This window comes from Lepus europaeus, chromosome 19 (assembly GCF_033115175.1).
Source record: "Lepus europaeus isolate LE1 chromosome 19, mLepTim1.pri, whole genome shotgun sequence".
NCBI classification, from domain to species: Eukaryota; Metazoa; Chordata; class Mammalia; order Lagomorpha; family Leporidae; genus Lepus; species Lepus europaeus.
In genome coordinates, this window is record NC_084845.1 from 44,145,059 (window position 1) to 44,164,611 (window position 19,553).

The 19,553-nt window shown below is 58.9% G+C and overlaps 1 protein-coding gene across 2 annotated transcripts in view; it reads left to right on the forward strand.

Annotated features, from left to right (window-relative positions):
- Positions 1–19,312, forward strand: part of SLC12A3 (solute carrier family 12 member 3) — a 33,902-nt gene extending 14,590 nt beyond the window's left edge. Inside the window, exons 16-26 of one of the 2 annotated variants that reach the window (XM_062176489.1) lie at positions 932–1,043; positions 1,344–1,484; positions 2,618–2,724; positions 3,898–3,980; positions 5,314–5,391; positions 5,854–5,955; positions 7,215–7,326; positions 9,420–9,506; positions 10,112–10,247; positions 11,646–11,713; positions 18,564–19,312. In XM_062176489.1, coding sequence (XP_062032473.1) covers positions 932–1,043; positions 1,344–1,484; positions 2,618–2,724; positions 3,898–3,980; positions 5,314–5,391; positions 5,854–5,955; positions 7,215–7,326; positions 9,420–9,506; positions 10,112–10,247; positions 11,646–11,713; positions 18,564–18,705 — 1,168 coding nt within the window. In that variant the 3' untranslated portion in view covers positions 18,706–19,312. The remainder of the gene's footprint in view (positions 1–931; positions 1,044–1,343; positions 1,485–2,617; positions 2,725–3,897; positions 3,981–5,313; positions 5,392–5,853; positions 5,956–7,214; positions 7,327–9,419; positions 9,507–10,111; positions 10,248–11,645; positions 11,714–18,563) is intronic. The other variant, XM_062176490.1, reaches the window with a different exon arrangement.
- Positions 19,313–19,553: the final 241 nt, after the last annotated feature.

Here is a 19,553-nt window from a genome sequence, read left to right on the forward strand (position 1 = left end):
GGCCTGGGGAGGGGGGTGCTCAGCCGGTGGAGGGACCGCTGTGCCTCAGCATCTGCAGCAGGACGTGCCCTGCCGTGGGGTGACTTGGAATTCCCAGCACGGTCATCTCACGAGGCTGGGGGTGGCCGGGCTCCTCGGGGCCCTCTTCAATAGCAGCTCTGCTCCTTGACAAGGGTTATCATGCACCAGCCACTCCCCGCCACCAGACTGTGCTGTGTCCCCTGCAGGCTCTCTGCGGGGACTTCAAAAAGTTCCTGGAAACCGTGTACTATGACAAAGCTGGGCGTGACTTTCACTTTGCCTTCGAGCCAAAATAAGCTTGTTTTCTACTTTCCCACAAACGTTTGAGTCCCCTTAGATTTATGTCACACTTCCCATGAGCCAGGCACCTCACATTGTGCCCTGCATGGCCTCCTGGTAACCCCCCCAGGCTCGTGATGTTACTGACCTGGTCACAGATAGGGACAGCGAGGCCCCAACACTGCAGAGCCTGGTCACACTGCCGGTGAATGGCTGACAGACTCTGCAGCAGCCCTTGGCCATGACCCTCTGCTGCCTCCCCATGCAGAGGCCTGGTCCCCTGCCCAGGTTACATGGTGAGTTTGCAGGCGACTGGCCTGGGCAGGAGCACAGATGGAGTGTTTGGTGGTCTGAGCAGAAAGGACAAGGGATGCCCCTTGGTGGGAGGTGGCCATCAAAATTGCTGCAGAGGCCCCGGAAGTCACCCTGGAGTCACAGCCAAACAACCCTAAGTGTGCAGAGTCATGCCTGAGGACACCTGTGGCTCAGGGGAGACCTGGGAGGTGGTGGAAGCCCTGGGGCACCTGTCGTTAGCATCTAGACCCTGGGGCACCTGTGGTTAGCATCCAGACCACCAAGTGGGAGTGGGGCTCTCCTGATGGCTCCTGCTCTTCTCCCTTCCCCTCTTCAGCCCCCAGTGCCTGGTGCTCACAGGGCCCCCGAACTTCCGCCCGGCCCTGGTGGACTTCGTGGGCACCTTCACCCAGAACCTTAGCCTCATGATCTGCGGCCACGTGCTCATCGTGAGTGCCCCCGGGGTAGGGGTGAGGGTGGAGCGAGCAGAGCTCCATGGGCTCCTCTGCTCCCCAGTCTCTCCCCTTTCCAGGCTCTCTCAGGCTTCTTCCCCGATGTGCCTGTCACCTGCTGCCTGTCTCCGTATCCCCATGCCCACCCCCACCCCTGTCCTGTCCCCCCAGCTCTGTAAAGGAACCCGGGAGGGAAGGTCTAGGTGTCGTGGAGCCCTTGGGGCAGCCTCCAGGGCAGGAGAGGGGCTGATTGGTAGGCTGGAGGGTGGGGACAGCCCCTCATGACGTCACTCACAGGGCTCACGCAAGCAGAGGATGCCAGAGCTGCGGCTCATCGCCAGTGGTCACACCAAGTGGCTGAACAAGAGGAAGATCAAGGCCTTCTACTCGGACGTCGCCGCCGAGGACCTGCGCAGCGGCGTGCAGAGCCTCATGCAGGTGCTGTGTTTGGGGGGGCTCACCGCTCAGCACAGCTGGGCCTGCGTGGGAGACGCGCCTGTGTCGCGTCTCTGGGCGCGCTGATGCTGGGCCCCTGCAACTGCCAAGCTTTGATTTTCTTAACAAAGGATTTTTTACAATGCATTTTATTCATCTGAAAGTCAGACAGAGAGAGATCGAGACAGACAGAAGGACAGAGAGATCTCTCACCCTTGGTTCACTCCTTAAATGCCCTCAACAGCCAGGGCTGGGCCAGGCCAAACTGGGAGACAGAAACTCTGACCCAGACTCCCATGTGGGTGCCAGGGAGCCAAGCACTTGAGCCACCCTGCCGCCTCCCAGGGTGCACACTAGCAGGAGGCTGGAATCAGAAGTGGAGCAGGCACTCACAGAGGCACTCATGGAATGTGAGTGCCCCAGAGTCAACTGCTGTGCCAAAAACCCACCCTGCTGGAAATTTTTTAAAGACATAATTGACACCCATTAAGTTTGTATACGTAAACACCATCACTCAGATCAAGATCTAGAATGTTCTGCTGGGAAATTCGCTTCACTGTTCACTATGCTCGTGTAAAATGAGATGCGGGAATCAAATAACAGTGCTCATTCCTGAGCTAACAAATGAGAGTGCTTTTCGATAGTTTAAATATTTCCTCAAATTTAAAAAAAAGCATAGGGGGTTCTCTTTTTGGGGTTACAAAAATACAGGGGAGGGTATTGTGAGTGCCACTTTAAAGCAGTCAATTTGGTTATGTAAATTTCACCTCAAACCTGTTAAAAATTTTAAACATTCAAAAGAGAGAGAAATAGGAAAGATGAATGGATTCAATGACCCAGGCAAACTCTAGGCTTGACAGCCAAGGTCAAGGTTCTTGTTATGAGAAATAATTTGTTAGACAAGCGGGAGCTGTGAGAATCCACGATGAATGGGACAGCCAGGCCTTAGCTCGCTCGTCTCACAGGTGCGTCCAGGCAGAGATGGCCCTAAACGGGACTGAGGGTGGAGAATTCACTCCTGAGCCCCTGTGGCATGGCCTGGGACACAGCTGGGGCTAGGAGGGTCCTGGCTGCCTCAGGAGGGAGTCCCAGCCCTGCTGCCCCTGCTGATCCCCCACATCGCCCCACCCCTGCAGGCCGCAGGGCTTGGGAGAATGAAGCCCAACATCCTGGTGGTTGGATTCAAGAAGAACTGGCAGGCGGCTCACCCAGCCGCAGTGGAAGACTACATCGGCATCCTGCAGTGAGTGAGGGCGGGGCAGGGGGGCTGCCTTCTGCGATTTGGGCCTTGGACCCTTCCTGTGCCTGGGAAGCTGAGCTCACTTGCTCAAAGCTCGGGAAGAAACAGGTTGGGGGTGTCGTGGACACCACAGGCGGCAGGGCTTAGACAAGCCACCCCAAGGGTGAAGTGGGCCAGCAGGGAGCAGTGGGGAGTGTGGCGTGCTGGGTTAGGGCACAGCTGCTTGGCTGGGCCGATTGTGCCCAGACAGAAATGTGGGCTCAGGGCCGCCTGCTCTGTCGCTGGAAACATAGGCTTGAGGGTAAGGACGCTGAGGGCCCTGGGAGCTTCGGAAGGCTCTGGGGCAGGACAGTGACACTGGGCTGACTCCTGACCTGGTGACCTTCAGCTTTTGTGGGGCACGGTGCCAGGAATGCCAGGCAGGAGATGCCGCCTTTCTGTGTTGAGGCTCCCCAGGGAGGCAGTGTGCAGTCTGGTTAGGGAACCCGAGGCTGGGTGCTGGGGTGCTAGAGCCCGCTTCCAGATCTGCTGCTGCCCAGCCGCAGGTGGGGAGCACCCGTGTCCGCTGCTTCGGCTGCCGTCTGCTCATCCCCACGCTCCTCTCGCTCCCACTCCCCTACCAACACATTCCAAGACAGGCACCTGCCCGTCCCGGTCCCCATGTCTGGTGAGGGCACCGCTTAAGCTGCTGGAGCAAACCCAGATGGCGGGCCAGGCAGGACACACTTTCCAGAGACCTTGTAGGCATCCCGTGTAGACAGTTTACTGCAGGGGCGAGGCCACGTCTGTGCGCATGCCTGACCTCTGGTTTGTAATCTCAGCTGGATCATCCTAATCCTAGGCGGTCCTGCCCTCGAGTGGAGGGTCACTGGCAAGTGACTCCCCAGCAGTCAGCAGTTGCACCTGTAGAGTGAGAACAGTGACCTTGGAGGATTGCCTGAGTGTAGCAGGAGGACAAGGCCTGCGGGCTCCATGGTGCCTCAGGCTGCAGAGCTCCAGGGATCCTGGGGGCTCTCCCGTTCTGCCCACACATTCTACCGATGGGGAAACTGAGGCCCTGAGGAAGGGAGGGGAGGAGGAAGGACCGACTCCGGGTGTCTGGTCTCCTGGAGCCAGGTCACCTCCCTGCGGGGGCCGGGCCCAAGAAAAGCCTGAACCCACCTCCCCTCTCTGCAGCGATGCCTTTGATCTCAGCTACGGCGTGTGTGTCCTGCGGATGCGGGAGGGGCTCAACGTCTCGGAGGTGATGCAGGCACACAGTGAGTACCCAAGGATGTGCTGCACCTGCTCAGAGCCCCCAGCAAAAATGGAAAGACAGCGGCCATTTAGCCGATGGGTGAAGATGCCCGTTAGGATGCCTGCACCTCGTATCAGGGTGTCCGGGTCCATTTCCTGCTCCAGCGCCTAAGTACGGTTTCCTGCTAAGGCAGACCCTGGAGGCAGTGGGAGGGCTCAAGTGGCTGGGTTCCTGCTACCACGTGGGAGACCTGGATGGAGTGCCTGGCTCTAGCTTCAGCCTGGCCTAGCCCCGTTGTTGCAGGCATTTGGGGAGTGTACCAACAGGCGAGAGTCCTGTCTGTGTCTGTCTGTCTCTCAAATGAATAAGTAAAATGTAAACCAACAACTGGAACAGACCTCAGAAAGTTCTAGAACCTTTTGCTTTTTTAAGTGAAGGGAAGAGGGAACAATTAGTAAGGAACCAACCATGGCAGATTTCTAGAAAGCCAGCCCTTGATGGTTCCTCAGAGACCAGCAGGTTTCCAAACGCAGAAAGCAAGGCCCAGAAAGGGGGGGCGACCAGCTTCCCATGGGGCGGAGGGGGCAGACCCAGGAGTGGAACTCAGAGTCCCCCAGCCTCGCGCTCAGTGCTTTCGTAACCAGGTGGCATGAAGTGGGTCATGCAGAGAGAAACAGAGAGTAGAGGAGCCTGCCGAGCTGCAGGCCCTGGGAGATAATCGAGGCCACAGAGACTGGGTGCTGGGGCTCAAAGAGCAGTGCTCGGGCACGGGCGGGCTGTGTTTTACATTCGGAAGTCCCGAGGCTCTGAGGTTTGGAAGAGATGAGAGACATGAAAACAAGCGGAGGGCGGTGCGGGGAGCGGCAGGAAGGAGGCACTGGGGGTTTTGCAGACAGAGCTGGGTCTGGCCTCGCCCCCAGCCGCTGTCAATCACCTGCACGCAGCCACTGTTTGCAGCCCAGTCACTGAGCTCAGACTGACGCTGCTGCAGGCTCTCGGGGTACAGCAGGGACCCTAAATCTGTCTGCCCTTGAAGATGCTCAACAAACAGACTCCTGAGGAAGCCCCCGTGGCATGGGCAGGTGCCAAGGTCACCGGGGCCTCTCTTTTGCTGTGAGGGGCGGGCTGGCAGGAAGGGGTTCTCAGCTCAGGAGCCTGCTCCTCCAGCCACAGCCCTGAGGTAGACATGAACTTGACCTGTGAAGGAGCAGGAGGAAGCCTGATGTGGCGGAGAGTGCAGAGCCAGGGTGGAAGGCAAGGGCCAGGTGAGGAGCAGGACTTTCCTGCTTGTGCTGGGGACCCTGAAACGTCCCTGGGGAGGAGAGCCTTGAGCAGGGCTGTCCCCTCTGTTGCAGTTAACCCCGCATTCGACCCAGCGGAGGACGGCAAGGCAGCCAGCACCGGTGGGGCCAGGCCAGCCGTTTCTGGCACAGGTCAGCCACTCTGAGACTTGGGCACTCTCCCCTGGGAGACAGCTTATGGTGGGCCATCTGGGGGCCTGGTCAAGGGCAGGCAGTTTTCACTGGAGCCCCAGGAGGAGGGAACCCGTAGCAGGTGCAAGAGCACACACAGACTATGTGCTTCTGCCAATGCCCTGCCCCAGGAGGTACTGGGACTCCCCTCCCCTACCCCCAGTGCCCATCTAAATCCTGGAAGGGAGAAGCTGGGAGCGCAGAGGGCACGCTGGAGTGCTTCAGGCCCCAGGCCCTGGCCTGATAATCTGACAGTCAGCTTCAGAAACAGCCTGAACGGTGCTCTGGCCAGGCCTGCCCAGACGCAGGTGCACACCCCGGGTAATGGACGCCTGCGCACCTCCCGGGGCCGCAGGCCTGTTGGCAGGTGGCGGAGGCATTCGCCTGTGCCCAGTTCTGCTCTGACCTGCCCCTGTCCTGCAGCGGAGCCCGAGGCGCTGGCGCGGGAGGAGCAGGCCAGCACCGTCTTCCAGTTGGAGCAGGGCAAGAAGACCATCGACATCTACTGGCTCTTCGACGACGGAGGTCAGGGTCCCTGCGCTCCCCGCGGCCACCGCCGCTCTGTGCCTCCGCGTCTCTCGGCCAGTCCTCCCTGACAGCCTCGGGTCAAGGCCTCCGGTGGGACCCAGAGCCCAGCACAGAGGGACAAGGCCCCTGGGGCCAGCCTGGAGGGGCCCTGTCCCTGCCTTCCACCTTCTCTGCTGTACAGTGGGGAAACTTAAGGAAGGAGCTGGGGTGAACGTAAGACAGGATCTCAGACTGGTGCGTCTCAGGGCCACAGGCATGTGACGTCAGTGGGGTAGATGGGCTGGGGCACAGTCTTCACTCACAAAGGGACACCCCCTCTCCTGTTCTGGAAACGCGGCCCCGGCTTTAGTGCACCTGCCTGTTCTAGAGCCGTAGACAAGATCTTAGCCCCAGAGAACGCGGTGCACCCTCTGTGTCTGTGGCTGCTGTACCCATGCATGCCGCCAGCTGCAGGTTGAGAGTACTGGGAGGACATTTTCCTCTGTGCAGAACACGTGTCTGCCTTTTTTCTTGCTATTATGCCCTACGGTGTAACAACTACTCCCGTGGAGTTGTCATCCGTGGCGTTGTCATCGTACTGGGTGTTATACGTAACCTAGAGATTATTTAAAGTCTGTGGGAGGATGTGGGAAGGGTGTATGGAAATACTTGATTCTATATAAGCTGCTTAAGCATCCTTGGATCTTGGAATCCATGGGGTGGTCCTGGATCCGATTCCCCTTGGATACCTAGGGATGACGCTACGCCCTATCTTTGACAGCTGACAAAGGCTGGACACTCACTCTGCGTACCCCAGCCACCCTGTGCTGTACACGGGCTAACCTAATGCAGTCCCCAGGAAGGGATCATTATTACCAATCCCTCTCTACAAATAAGGAAACTGAGGCATGGGAGAGTCCATGGTGATGGTGACAGCTGGTCCTTGGTGTCATCTGGGAGACAACAGGGCTGCCACCTCCACTGGTCAAATTTTCAAGTTTGGAGACCTGCCCATGGCCTAGATTTCCACGTGCAACCCCCTGCCCCCCCCCTACAGTCATTCAACTTTTAAAGAACATCACACAGGCCAAATGAACCCTGTCCCAGACAGCACCACGGGCCCCTGGGGTTTAGTCGGGTGTGTCCATTGTGCAGGTGGGCCAACTGAGGTCCAGACCAGGGAAGGGGTTTGCTAACAGCAGCATGGGGTGGGAGCCGGCACAGTGCTCTATCCTGAGAGTTGTCTTCTCTTGGCTCCCGGGGATCCTCTCTACCAGGCCTCACCCTCCTCATCCCCTACCTCCTCGGCCGCAAGAAGAGGTGGAGCAGGTGCAAGATCCGCGTGTTTGTCGGGGGCCAGATCAACAGGATGGACCAGGAGAGAAAGGCGTAAGTGGGGAGGGCGGCCCCAGTGCCCCACCCCGGGCTGCTCCCTGCTGTCTCCCCACCAACCCCTGACCACCATCCCTGGGGCGCCTGTCCCAAGGCCCAGGGCCAGGTCTGTCCAGGCCAGGCAGAGCTGGGCGGGGCTCTGGGCAGAGCAGTTTCGTCTCCATCACAGACGGTGTTGTGGCTTCCCGGCCCCCTCTGATAAGACACAGGCACCTTGGTCTTTGCTATGACGGGCAGAGCTGGTAAGTTTTCAAACCACGAATCTCTCCAAGGAGAAACCAGTGTGAAACAAAGCCTGGAGTGGGCCTCCCCAGCCCCAGAAGTGATGTGCGGGTTCGAATCCTCCCAGGAGTGTCCCCGAGGTGTGGGATGTAGACCAGAGACGGGCAGCCAGCAGCGCGGAAGCCTTTGGAGAGAAGTGGCTGTTCCTTCTCCTTCCTTGCTGGGGCTGATGGCTTTGGGCCTGGCCAGTGTTTCTGCTGTAGCAGAGCTAATCCCACCCCACCAAGCAGGCCTGGGTGCAGGGGCTGGCGGGCAGCGACGGCTGGCCGGAATTAAGAGACGCTAGTTTTTCCACAAGGAAAATGAGATGCTGGCTTTCTGTTTTAAATTGTGATATAAAACTTCCTTTCAAAATAGCTCTAAGCCAGAATGGGAGCTGATTGAAACAGGAGAGAGAGTAAACAGTAGGCAGGTGGCACGCAGGTGTGCAGGAGGCAGGAGCTGGGCAGGTGGAGTTGGGCGAGGTCAGGGGAGGTTGCAGGTGTAGCCGGAGGCTGTGGAGGGTGCAGGCCGATGGGGAGGTTTGCCCCTCCCCCATCAGGCAATCAGTAGCTGAAGACAGGAACCCCTGCCCGGTGTCTAGTGCCCTTGCAGTGACCTTGGCCGTGACACCCCAGGTCAGGACGGGAGGGACCCTTGGCCTCCGACACCCTCGTCCTGTGCTGGGATTGCAGCTCCATGTGTTCTTGGACGCCCTGCTCTGGCCACTGCCTCACAAGTTCAGGGCAACCCAGCCATCCTACGTCTTGCTTCTCCCCTCTGCTAAGAACTTCTTGATCTATAGACCCCTTTGGAGCAAGGCCAAGGACAGTGTTGTGTGGGGAAAGCAGCCTGTGACCTCGGAGGCTCCCACATGTCCCCCGACCACGAAGGTGCATCCCAGTCCCAGCGCCCCGTCCCACTGTGGGTGGCAGCTGGGTCACTGGGGTTAGCTCAGCTCAAGGCCGGGGCGCCGTTCAGTAACAGTGTCTTCATCATGAAGGCTACGAAGACACTGCCACGTCCGCTCTCTCGGCAGCCGCCGCCCCAAGCCAGCCAGCCCCTGCCTGGCCACGCAGCCTTGTCTGCCCCTGCTGCCTCCCTCCCCTGCCCTGTCCAGCTCCCTCCGACCCCCTGCCCTGCTCACTTGGATTCCTTCCCAGGCAGGCGCCCCGGAATCATCCGGAGGTGGTCACCCACCCATGCCCGGTCTGGAGCTTCTGACTCAATGGCTGGGCCAGGCAGCTGCAGTTTCTCAAGGCTCCTTGGGTGATTCCAACGTGGGTACTCTCCTGCCCCTTTGCCCTCTAACGATCTTACCCGCGTGCACCAGCCAGCCAGAGTGCCACCTCCTCTGTGAAGGCTTCCCTGACTGCCTCACATCACAGCTGGGCTTCTCCCCGTTGGACACAAAGTCAGAGCCACACAGGGGACTGGCTCCTGCCGGTTCTGTTCTTGTGTTACCTCTGTTTCCGTGGCTGCTCTTATTTCCACTGTTCAGTGTCCCTTCCCTTCCTGCTCAGAGTGTGGGCCGTGAACCAGCAGCACTGCACGCCCTGGGAGTTGGCTAGAAATGCAGAGTCCCAGGCCCCAGCCCGAATGTCAGGAGAGCCCAGCAGGTGTGGAGATGCATTCCGGTGTGAGCTGCCCTAGCGCAGCCTGGGCCATCCCGGAAGCCGAGTCTTGTCTTCCTCTACCTCCAAGTTAGAATGTCAGCTTGGTGAGGGCGAGGTCTGATCTGTCTTGCTCACTGCTGTAGACGGCAGGTGCTCAGTGAAACTGGTTGAATGAATGAGTTATTTAAAAAAAAAAATCTTTGTGGCCTCCAGGATGGTTTCTTTGCTGAGCAAATTTCGACTGGGATTCCACGAAGTTCATGTGCTCCCTGACATCAACCAGAAGCCCCGGGCTGAGCAGTGAGTGTTCTGGGTTGGGGGTTCTGGGTACCAAAGAGCCGGCTGTGTGCCCTGCAGTGTCTCCTTTGCTGCTCTTCACATAGCCCCACCCGCCACGCTCTGCCTCAGGGCCTTTGCATGTCCAATCCCATGGCTCCAGCACCCCTGCCCTGTGCCCAGCTGGCTTTGCAAGGATGAACTTCCTTCAGGTCCCAGACTGGCCCTCCCCAGCCCTGCTTGTACCTTTGTCAAACTTCTGTTCTACGATTACTGCTTCTACCAAAGACCACGAGCCCTGTGAGGATGGGGAACGTAATGTAATTGGCTCACTGCTGGCAGGAGATGGGCTTCAGCAGACAGCTGCTGAGTGGAGGGGGTGGCGGGGCCATCCAGCTCAGTCGTTGGAGCGCCTCGTGGATGCCAGCATGGACGCCAGATCTAATGGTCAGGCTGAACCCCACACGAACACCGCCACGGTGTAATGACAGTGGCAGACGGCTTACAGCCTGAGCCGTGTGCCCCACCTCCAACTCCCTGCAGGGACCTGGTTCCCCCAGACACGGGGCCCTCCCGCCCAGCCTCCCGCCCAGCCTCCCGCCCAGCCTCCGGCCCTCTCTCGTCCCCAGCACCAAGAGGTTTGAGGACATGATCGCGCCTTTCCGCCTCAATGACGGCTTCAAGGACGAGGCCACCGTGGCCGAGATGAGGCGGGACTGCCCCTGGAAGATCTCAGATGAGGAGATCAACAAGAACAGAATCAAGGTGCAGGAGCGGGAGGGAGCCTGCTGGGCGCGGGGGCGCTGGGGGTCACGGCGCGGCCCCAGACCCCCAGGGCCATGAGTCCTTGTGCCCTAAGATTCCGGAACCCTCCCTCCCCTCGACCTGGAACCTGCTGTCCCCTGCCAGCCCCTAAGGCATCTTCAAGCCACAGACACCTGGGCCAAGGAGCACCTCGCTGTGGAGCTCACTGCCGTCCAGCCTTGGCAGGGGACACGTGTCCTTCTGCTGGTTTGGGGTGGCCCTGGCAGAAGGCGGGGGCTGCCCCCAGTCCTTCCCTCCTCCTCCCCTGTTCCTTTGTGCCTGGTGGGAGGCACTCCTGGGATCAGTGTGAGAGTCAGATTAGTCCCTTGGACCTGCCAAGCCAGCTGACCTCCCCCCTTACCCTACAGATGCAGCCCAAGGCTAAGGCCACCTCCTTCTTAGCACCTTCAGGACTCTGCTGAGAGAGGGGGTGGGGACTTCTAAAAACCAGCTGCTGTGGCCTTTTAGGGCTTGGTGAATGCTGGGCCAGCTGGGACCGGGCTGGGGTCAGTCCGTTCCCTGAGTGTTCTCCACTGGGGGCAATTTTGCTGCCCCCACCCCCTGGATGGGGACCATTTGGCAACCCCTGGAGACCCTTTTGGTGGTCATCAGCCTGGGGGCTGCTATGTCACCGGCAGAGGCCTGGGTGCTGCCCAGCACCCTGCGCAGTACAGCACAGCTCCGCGGCCAGGAACTCTCCACTCTAAAGCGAAGCAGCCACATCGTTTCTGAACCATCTGGAGACAGGCCTTGCGGTTAGAAGAAGCGTGCCCCAAGCCGGCCCCACACAGGCTTTGGGGAACTCGCTCATCTGGTGCCCTGGGATCCTGTCCCAAAGAGCTCGTGAAACCACCTGGCTTTTTGGCAAACGCCGGAGTGTAGGGTCCAAGGGAAGCTGTCTGTCGTCTGTTACGCAGGAGGACAATGCTCCGCGCCCCCCCACCACACACACCGTGTCTCCATACACCAGGCCTCTGCCTACCGCTCTGCATAGGGGATCTCATTTGAGCCGCCCCAGAGACCCCTGCGAGGGCATTGTCACACCCATTGTACAGAGGAAGACAGGATGCTCGGGGGAGCACCACCACCTGCTCAGGCTCTCTCTGCCAGGAAATCCCTAGGCTGTTATTTGAACCCAGGAGGGGCTCTCCCATCCCACTGTCACTCCTGGCGTGATAATAAAGTCCGGCAAGGGAAGACCACGCAAGGCCTCCTGCAGGAGGTGCGCTTGGTGCGCAGTCACTCTGGGGTCCCTTTCTTCCCTGGAAGCAGGAGAATCTAAATTGAGGGTTGAAACGGAGGCGGGGGTCGGCTGCTCCCCGGGGCCGTGGCAGTGACCGCCTGCCTTCCCCACCCCAGTCCCTTCGGCAGGTGAGGCTGAATGAGATTCTGTTGGATTACTCCCGGGATGCCGCTCTGGTCGTCATGTGAGTAGAACCCGGTGGAGGGCCGGCCCGGGCCAGCTCTGAGAAGGGGCCCTGGCCGGGTGGATTCTCAGCACATGGCCAGGCCTGCATCCGCCCCACGGCCCTGGCCTGGGCGCCAGCTGGCAGGGGTCTGGGGCCTCCCATGTCCCGGGCATCACTGGCCACCTCTCCTCACTGCTTTCCCCAGGTTTGCCACCTGTTCTTGCCTAACCCTGCTTGACAAAGGGGGTGGTTCCAGCTCATTCCAGAAGGACATTGATTCCAGATTGTTTGGGGAGTGCCCGGCCCTCTGAGGCCATCGGCCATCTCCTCCTGAAATAGGAGGCCTGCCCCAGCCCCTGGTCCTACTGGACCTGTGTCCAGTCTGGAGCTGCCCATGGTGTGTGTGAACCAGGGCTGAGCGAGTGGAGGATGAGGTAGAAGGTGACGGTGGTCCCGAGAGGGTCTTGGCTGGCCCTGCTCTCTCTAAGGCCAGTAGGAAGGAGAATATGGCCATCCAAGCTCCTGGAGTCGGCCCTGCAGAGGGAGAGACAGGTAATTGGGAATTCCACAGGACAGCAGAGCACCTGCCGGACCTGCCAGCAGGTGGTCTGGAGAGAGGATGTGTTAGTGGAGATCGGCGGAACAGGTTCTTGTCTTTGCACAAGAAAGAATTCAGGTTTGAGACTGAGACAGAGATGGGTGGGAAGCAAGGTAGCGAGGTGTAACGGGGCGGGGCATCCATCAGAACAGCCGGCGCCTCTCCAGATGGGATCTCAGAGTTTGCCTGCTCAGTCAGACTGGGAAAGCAAGGTTCCGTGGGCTGATGCAGAGGCTACACCTGGCAGCAGGCGGGCGGCTCAGGAGAGAGCTGAGAGCCAAGCCTGGGTCTGTATTCAGCCTGGGGCTTATAAGGGAAGAGACCAGTTCTTCCTGCTGTTTCCCCTCCCCCTCCTCCCTCCTCTCCAGGACAGAGGGTTTGCTGAGCGCACATTAGGTAACCTTCCTCCCCAGGTTTCCCTGCTCAGCGCTGTCAGCCGGGTGGCCCACCTGGCTCCGGGCAGGGTGCCGGCCTGGGGGAAGGCTGTGAAGGTTTTACCGCCCAGTGCTATCAGGCTAAGGAGCCCACTTGGTGCCGAGCAGGGAGCACTCTCCTGAGGAGCCTCCCTGTGGGGCCGGCTGGGACCAGGTGTAAGTCACTGGGGTACAGGCAGGACTTTGTACTGTGAAATCCCGGGCGGCTTCCCAGGCTGCGGCCTGCCTTCCCGCCTGGGCCTTGTTTTCCTCAGCCCCCACCCCACCCCGCCTCTGGCTGATTTCCAGCTTCCTGGCTACTGCCCACGGCAGGAGCTAAGCAGCCAGCCTGAGCGTGGGAGGCCTGCAGACCCCAGGATCACTCAGAGGACTCGGCCGCAGTTGCTCCACGCTGCCGAGACGGCAGTAATGTATCCGTGTCCGCCAAGGCAACAGGTGTGTCAGGGCTGGAGAATCTTCGGAAGCCACCCCGGTGGCGCTCCCTGGGCAGCCACCAGACACCAGACAGCTGTGAGCTCAGTTCTGGAGGCTGGGAAGTTTCCGTGTCTGGGTAGGGCCAGCTTCCTGGGCCTCCCCCGGGGCCTTTCCTCGGTGTGAGGAGCCAGGGGACACTCAGGGGCCTCCTGTGTTAGAGCACGAATTCCATTCTGAGGGCTCCACCCTTAGGACCCAATCACCCTAGGAGGCCACCTCCTGATGCCATCACCTGGGGGTACAGATGTCACCCTGGGACTTGGGGGGGGACCCAAGTACTCCCGCCGTAGCAGTCCTACTAACTTTTGGTCCCATCCAGCCACTCTGTATGCACCAGCAGATGGTGGGACAGACAGAATTCTTAATGATCCCTAACACCCCGTTGCGCGGACACGATTCTAGCCAGCAGATTGTGTCACAGCACAGGGGCCCGAAGCTGGCCATTGCTCATCCCTCCCTGGCACTGAGCTCTGCCCAGGCCCCAGAGGCCACTGAGGCCAGCGTGCGCGTCCCCAGCAGGACGAGGGGCTCGCAGCCCTTCTCAGCCAGCGATTTCATTCCCAGCTGGGTGGAGCTCTCGCTTGCAACACTTTCCTGTGGGACTTAAGGCATTGAAGAGAAGCAGAGTCGGCCTGGTGACAGCAGAGCAGAAAGCCAAGCACGGAGCCCTCGGGAGCCCTGGGGCGCAGGCCGTGCACTGGTTGCACACCCAGGACGCTGGCTGTGCTGCAACCACGCTCCCAGGGGCTGAGGGGAGGGAAGGTTTTTTCCTCCAAGGGAAGCCTATTGAGAACCAAGATAAAGAAAGGGGCTGGGCTTCCCTGTAAGCCTCTGCCTGGCCAGCACCTCGCAGAGAATGTTTGCAAGACCAGGTTCACCCAGGGCGGGGTCTGGGTCAGAGTCCAAGACAGTGACAACGGCTTCAGCCTGGATAGCTCCGCAGACTTTTCCTGGGGCGGGGTCCATGGTGTGGGTGCCACCCAGGGTGCACGAATGTGCCAACTGCAGGCCTCAGGAGGGCCGGCTCCGCCCGGGGAAGCAGCATTGCAATATGTCTGACATTTAGTCCTCTGTGGGAGGGGAAGTTGGCTCCTGTCTGCCGCCTTGGTGTCTCTAAGCATAACAAGGGAGTTCAACTGAATCATTTCTAAGACCCTCTCTCATGCTGTGATCCTTGTCCTGAAAGTGAGTCCTTGGGCCATAAAATGAGGAATGTGATCCCAGGAGGTGACCATCTGCTCACACCTGTCCCTTCCAGCTCAGTCCTCCTGCCCACCGCCCCTGTGGGATTAGCCAATACAAATAAAAGAGCACGTGGGAGCAGATGCCTGTGCCCCCCCCGCCCAACATCGGCAGCCGCAGCTGCTGCCCAAAGGGACCCTCCCCCCCCCCCCCCCCCCCCGCCCCTGGGAGCACGGAGCAGTCACCTCTTTGCACCTTTCATCTCCAACTTGGAGGCTCGGCCAGGGTTTCTGAAAGTTCACTGGGGATCAGCCTCATCAGAACCAGGGGAAAATGCGAATTCCTCAGTTCCTTCCAGGTCCTGGACTGGAGCGGGCCCAGGAACCTGCATTCCCCAGGGAGCTGGAGAAAGCGAACGGCCTCCCAGCGTCCGTGAAAGGATAGGATCACATTGGGTAGCCTCTGGGGCCGCTTGCTAGAGCCGGCTTGAGTAGCGCGTGGCTGTTTGGCGACTACCGTGACTATCACCCCCGTGTGTGAGATGGGCTATGCCTGCAGAGTTGCTCACCAGCCCCGCACACAGCCCAGCAGTCTCTGGCCAGGCCGACAACCTTCCTGCTGGATCAGACACCTCTTTTCTCCTTCTCCTTCTTCCCTTCCTCTCCCCCCCCCCTTTTTTTTTGACAGGCAGAGTTAGACAGTGAGAGAGAGAGAGACAGAGAGAAAGGTCTTCCTTCTGTTGGTTCACCCTCCAAATGGCTGCTATGGCCAGCACGCTGTGCCGATCCAAAGCCAGGAACCAGGTGCCTCCTCCTGGTCTCCCATGAGGGTGCAAGGCCCAAACACTTGGGCCATCCTCCACTGCACTCCCGGGCCACAGCAAAGAGCTGGACTGGAAGAGGAGCAACTGGGACAGAATTCGGCACCCCAACCGGGACTAGAACCCAGGGTGCTGGCGCTGCTGGCAGAGGATTAGCCTAGTGAGCTGCGGTGCCGGCCATCTTTTTAAAATTGATTTGAAGGGCAGAGAAGGAAAGATCTTTCATCTGCTGGTTCATTCCCCAAATGGCCACAGCAGCCTGGGCTGGGCTGGGCCAAAGCCAGGAGTCTAGAACTTCATCCTGGTCTCCCACATGGGTGGCAGGGACCCAGGTCCTTGGGCCATCCTCTGCTGCCTTCCAAGTGCATCAGCAGGGAGCTGCATGGGAAGCAGAGCAGCCGGGACTCGAACCAGCGCTCTTATGGGACGCTGGTGCTGTAGGCGGTGGCTTTACCCACTGCACCACAACGTTGGCCCCGCTCCTTTTTTTTAAGAGAGTCCTGTCTCAAGGCCAAATGACTGTCATCAACATTGCACTTCATACCTTGAGCCTCGTGGTACTTGAGGCATCAAATTTTGCTAATTTTTAGAACTGTATTTTAGCCATTTTAGGGTTGAAGGAACAGCCCCTGTGGAGTTAAACAACTTGCCCAGGATCTCCAAGATGGCAGGTGGGGTCGGGCTCCCAACGCAGGCTCTGGTTCGCTCTAAGGCTGCCTTTCTTTGTGGCTAAGAGACCCAATTCTGAGCAAAAAATGCCATTGTTCTGGAGTGGCCTCAGTGCTAAAGATTAGCACCTCAGTCGTGCACATCCTGCCAGCAGGATTAGGGCGCGTCAGTGATTGGCAGCTGTGCCCTGGGTGGCTCTGGGCGCAGGAGGGAACATCACGCTGAAGCGAGCAAGTGCACACTGCATGGGTGGTGACAGGTGTCCCCGGGCCCAGACCAGGCAGGCACCTGCTCCCCAGGTGGCCTTTGAAGTCTCTGCATCCAGTCCCAGAAAACAATGGGGTGCAGGGGCCTCACCAAGTTCACAGAGGAGCGAGAGTTTGGCCCATTAATTGAGATGCTGCTTGCAATGCCTGCCTTCCATATCGGAACCTGGGTTCGAGTCCCCATGCAGCTTGCGGGCTTCCTGCTAATGCTCACCCTGCGGAGCAGCAGCTGACGCAAGTATTTGGGTCCTTGTCACCTGCTCTGGAGGACCCGGATTGAGTTCTGTGCTCCCGGCTTCGGCCTGGTCCAGCCCTGGCTTTTGCAAATATGAGAGTGAACCAGCAGTCTCCTTCTGCCTTTCAGATAAATTGCAAATAAAATTTTTAAAAAAAATTTTAAAGTTCACGGAAACATGAATGAAAAGATAACGTGAATTTTGCATAAAACTTATTTTTTAAAAAAGATTATTTATTTGAAAGGCAGAGTTACAGAGAGGCAGAGAGAGAGAGAGGGAGAGAGGGAGAGAGAGATCAGTCTTCCATCCACTGGTTCACTCCCCAAATGGCTGCAGCGGCCAGAGCTGCACTGATCCGAAGACAGGAGACAGGAACCTCCTCCGTGTCTCCCACGTGGGTACAGGGGCCCAAGCACGTGGGCCATCTCCCACTGCTTTCCCAGGCCATAGCAGAGAGCTGGATTGGAAGAGGAGCAGCCAGGACTCAAACTGGCACCCACATGGGATGCCAGCACTGCAGGTGGTGGCTTTATCCACTAAGCCACGGCACTGGCCCCTGCGTGGAACTTTTAAAGTCCCTTCGTAATTCCTGCATGGCATCCTCACCCTCTGGCTTGACAATGAATCAGGAGTTTGGTTTCAATATTCCCTCTTCCCTGTCCTCTGGATGCACTGGCGCCAGGACAGAGGCCTAACAAGAGGCCCTGGTTTCCCGCCCCCTCGGTCCTTGCTGTGTACAGGAAGCCAGCGGCCAGATGGACTTTCGGGAGGGGCAGCTGTGTAGGGATCCGATGACCCTTCCCAGAGGGCGGGGGCGGTGGCAGGGAGCAGAGGATTGTGGCTGGAGTCCAGGCTCTGCTCAGGCTTGCTCACCTCCTGCTGGGCTTGCAGTGTGCCCCCCCTCTCCCCCGCCACGGGGCTGTGCCCTGGGTGGTCTGCTGTAGAGCTCGCTCACCTCTGAGGGGCACCAGGCAGTGAGGGACTTTGCCAAAGCCAGGACCCCCTGGCAGCTTCTCTGACCCCAGCCTTGGGCTCCCCAGGCTGGGAAGGAGGGCGGAGCTGCTGGCCCTGCCCATTCCCCAGGGCTGCTTTGAGGCTTTGATGAAATCACAGCTGTGGCCGCCCTTTGGGGAAACAAATCAACTGTCAAGTGCACTTCTGTGTTAGATGCTGGGGCCCCAACTTCACAGAGCGCCAGCTGGGCCCGAGAGATGCTGCCCTTCCCCGGGAGCCAAGGGCCGGCAGCTGCAACCAACCCAGTACATTTTTGGAATTCTCGAGATGGTAGGAAAGTTCCTTCCTGAAATCCCTAGGAAGACAGCGTTCCCAGGGCAGCTTGTTCTTCGCACAGCATTGCACAATTAGGACAAGGGGCCCTCCCAGGGCCGCGGTGGAGCACTGTTCCCAGCGCCGTGCACACAGAGTGGGAGGCAGGCCAAGAACACTCAGCTAGATCATGTGAACACAGCACGTTGTCCGGGCCACAAGGTGGAGAAGCAAGCCCAGCCTGATGTGGCCGGTGGGGGAGGGGGATCACTCACTTAGATTACACTGAGCCCAATCGTACTGGAAGCTGTTGCAGGCACAGGACAAAGCGGGGTGGTGGGGGAGGGACGGGACAGACCACTCGTGGGCCAAGCGCACCTGCCAATGGGGGAGACGGATCACAGATACATTGAAGATGCCTGTGAGATTGCAGAGTGCTCTGCTGGGTGGTGTGAGGACAGACATAGGTGGCCTGCTTTGGGGGAGAGCCATCACGGAAGGAGATGAATGTGGGCAGCCTGAGACCTGAGTGAGCCAACCAGGCAATGAGCTGGGGGCACTGCCTTCCAGGAGGCGAGAACATCACTCGCAAAGGCCCTGAGGCAGAGGTAAGCTTGGCTCCCTTTTTTAAGGAATGGAAAGGAAACCATTGTAACTGTAGGGATGTGCGTAAGGCCAAGCATGGTACGAGGTGGGGTTGTGGGCCTGGTGGGGACCAGATCTTGTAGGCCTTGCAGGTGATGGCTTTGTTCACAATCCTCCTGGCTGCAGGTGCATTTTGAATAATGTTATGAAGGAAAGTAGGAAGGGCATTCTTACAGTGTGTCAGTGGGGGAGACAATAAACAGACCCGCTGCTCAGAAACCGAGCCTCGGCTGGGCTGTACGGGAGGTCCCTGGGTAACAAATCCTCTTCTCCCGCAGCACCCTGCCCATAGGCAGGAAGGGGAAGTGCCCGAGCTCGCTGTACATGGCCTGGCTGGAGACCCTGTCCCAGGACCTCAGACCCCCTGTCATCCTGATTCGAGGCAACCAGGAGAACGTGCTCACCTTCTACTGCCAGTGACTCTGGGTGCGCCATCCCTGCCCGAAGCTGAGGCTGGCCGGACGCGTGGCAGCTCACCCGGCTCCAGGCCACGGGCATGAGGCTCATATCTGGCCACACTCAGCGGTGGCATCCGATGGTCCAACTGAAGAAGACGGTGGATTTCCCAGCTTTGGCTCCACCCCCCTGCCATGGGTCCTCTGGGCTTCGCTCTATGGCCTGGAGAAGTCTCAGGTGGAATTGCATGGAAAATTCTCTGGAGGATCATAGTCCTTTTAAAAGTTTCCCCTTGATTACTACTGATTAAGCTTTCAGCCTTTGATTTGTAGCAGACTTGAGGGTGCAGGGGGTGAGTCTTGGAAGCTTCTACAGACCGTCCCTGCGTGGGTTCCCGAGCCACACCCCTTCCCTCCACAGTGGGGAGGGTGGGAGCTCCAGGGCACAGGGCCAGTTGGGCCTCCACCATATTTCAGATCCCTGTACCCTTCCCTCCCTCCTTCCACTTTCACACTTTCTTGGCTGCAACCCACCATAAGAAATACGCTTCACACTGAGACTTGGACAACAGAAGCCGAAGTGTCACAGACAGTACTTGTCCTGGCTGTGGTGATGCCCCTTAATACAAATGTTTTCGGTTCTATGTCTTTTACTCTTTTGAATGCTCGTTGCAATCCACTGAAATAATTTTTGGCCCCATGAAGGCACGGGGAAAATGCAGTCCAGACTTTTCTCTGTGACTTGCATTTGTTCACACCCAGGGAGGCCAGCTGACTTCAGAAAAGGTCACTTCCGGGCACCTGGCAGGCCAGGAAAGGAAACAGACAAGCACAGCGGGAGGGTCGTGAAGGAGTGGCCAAGGACGGGCAGGA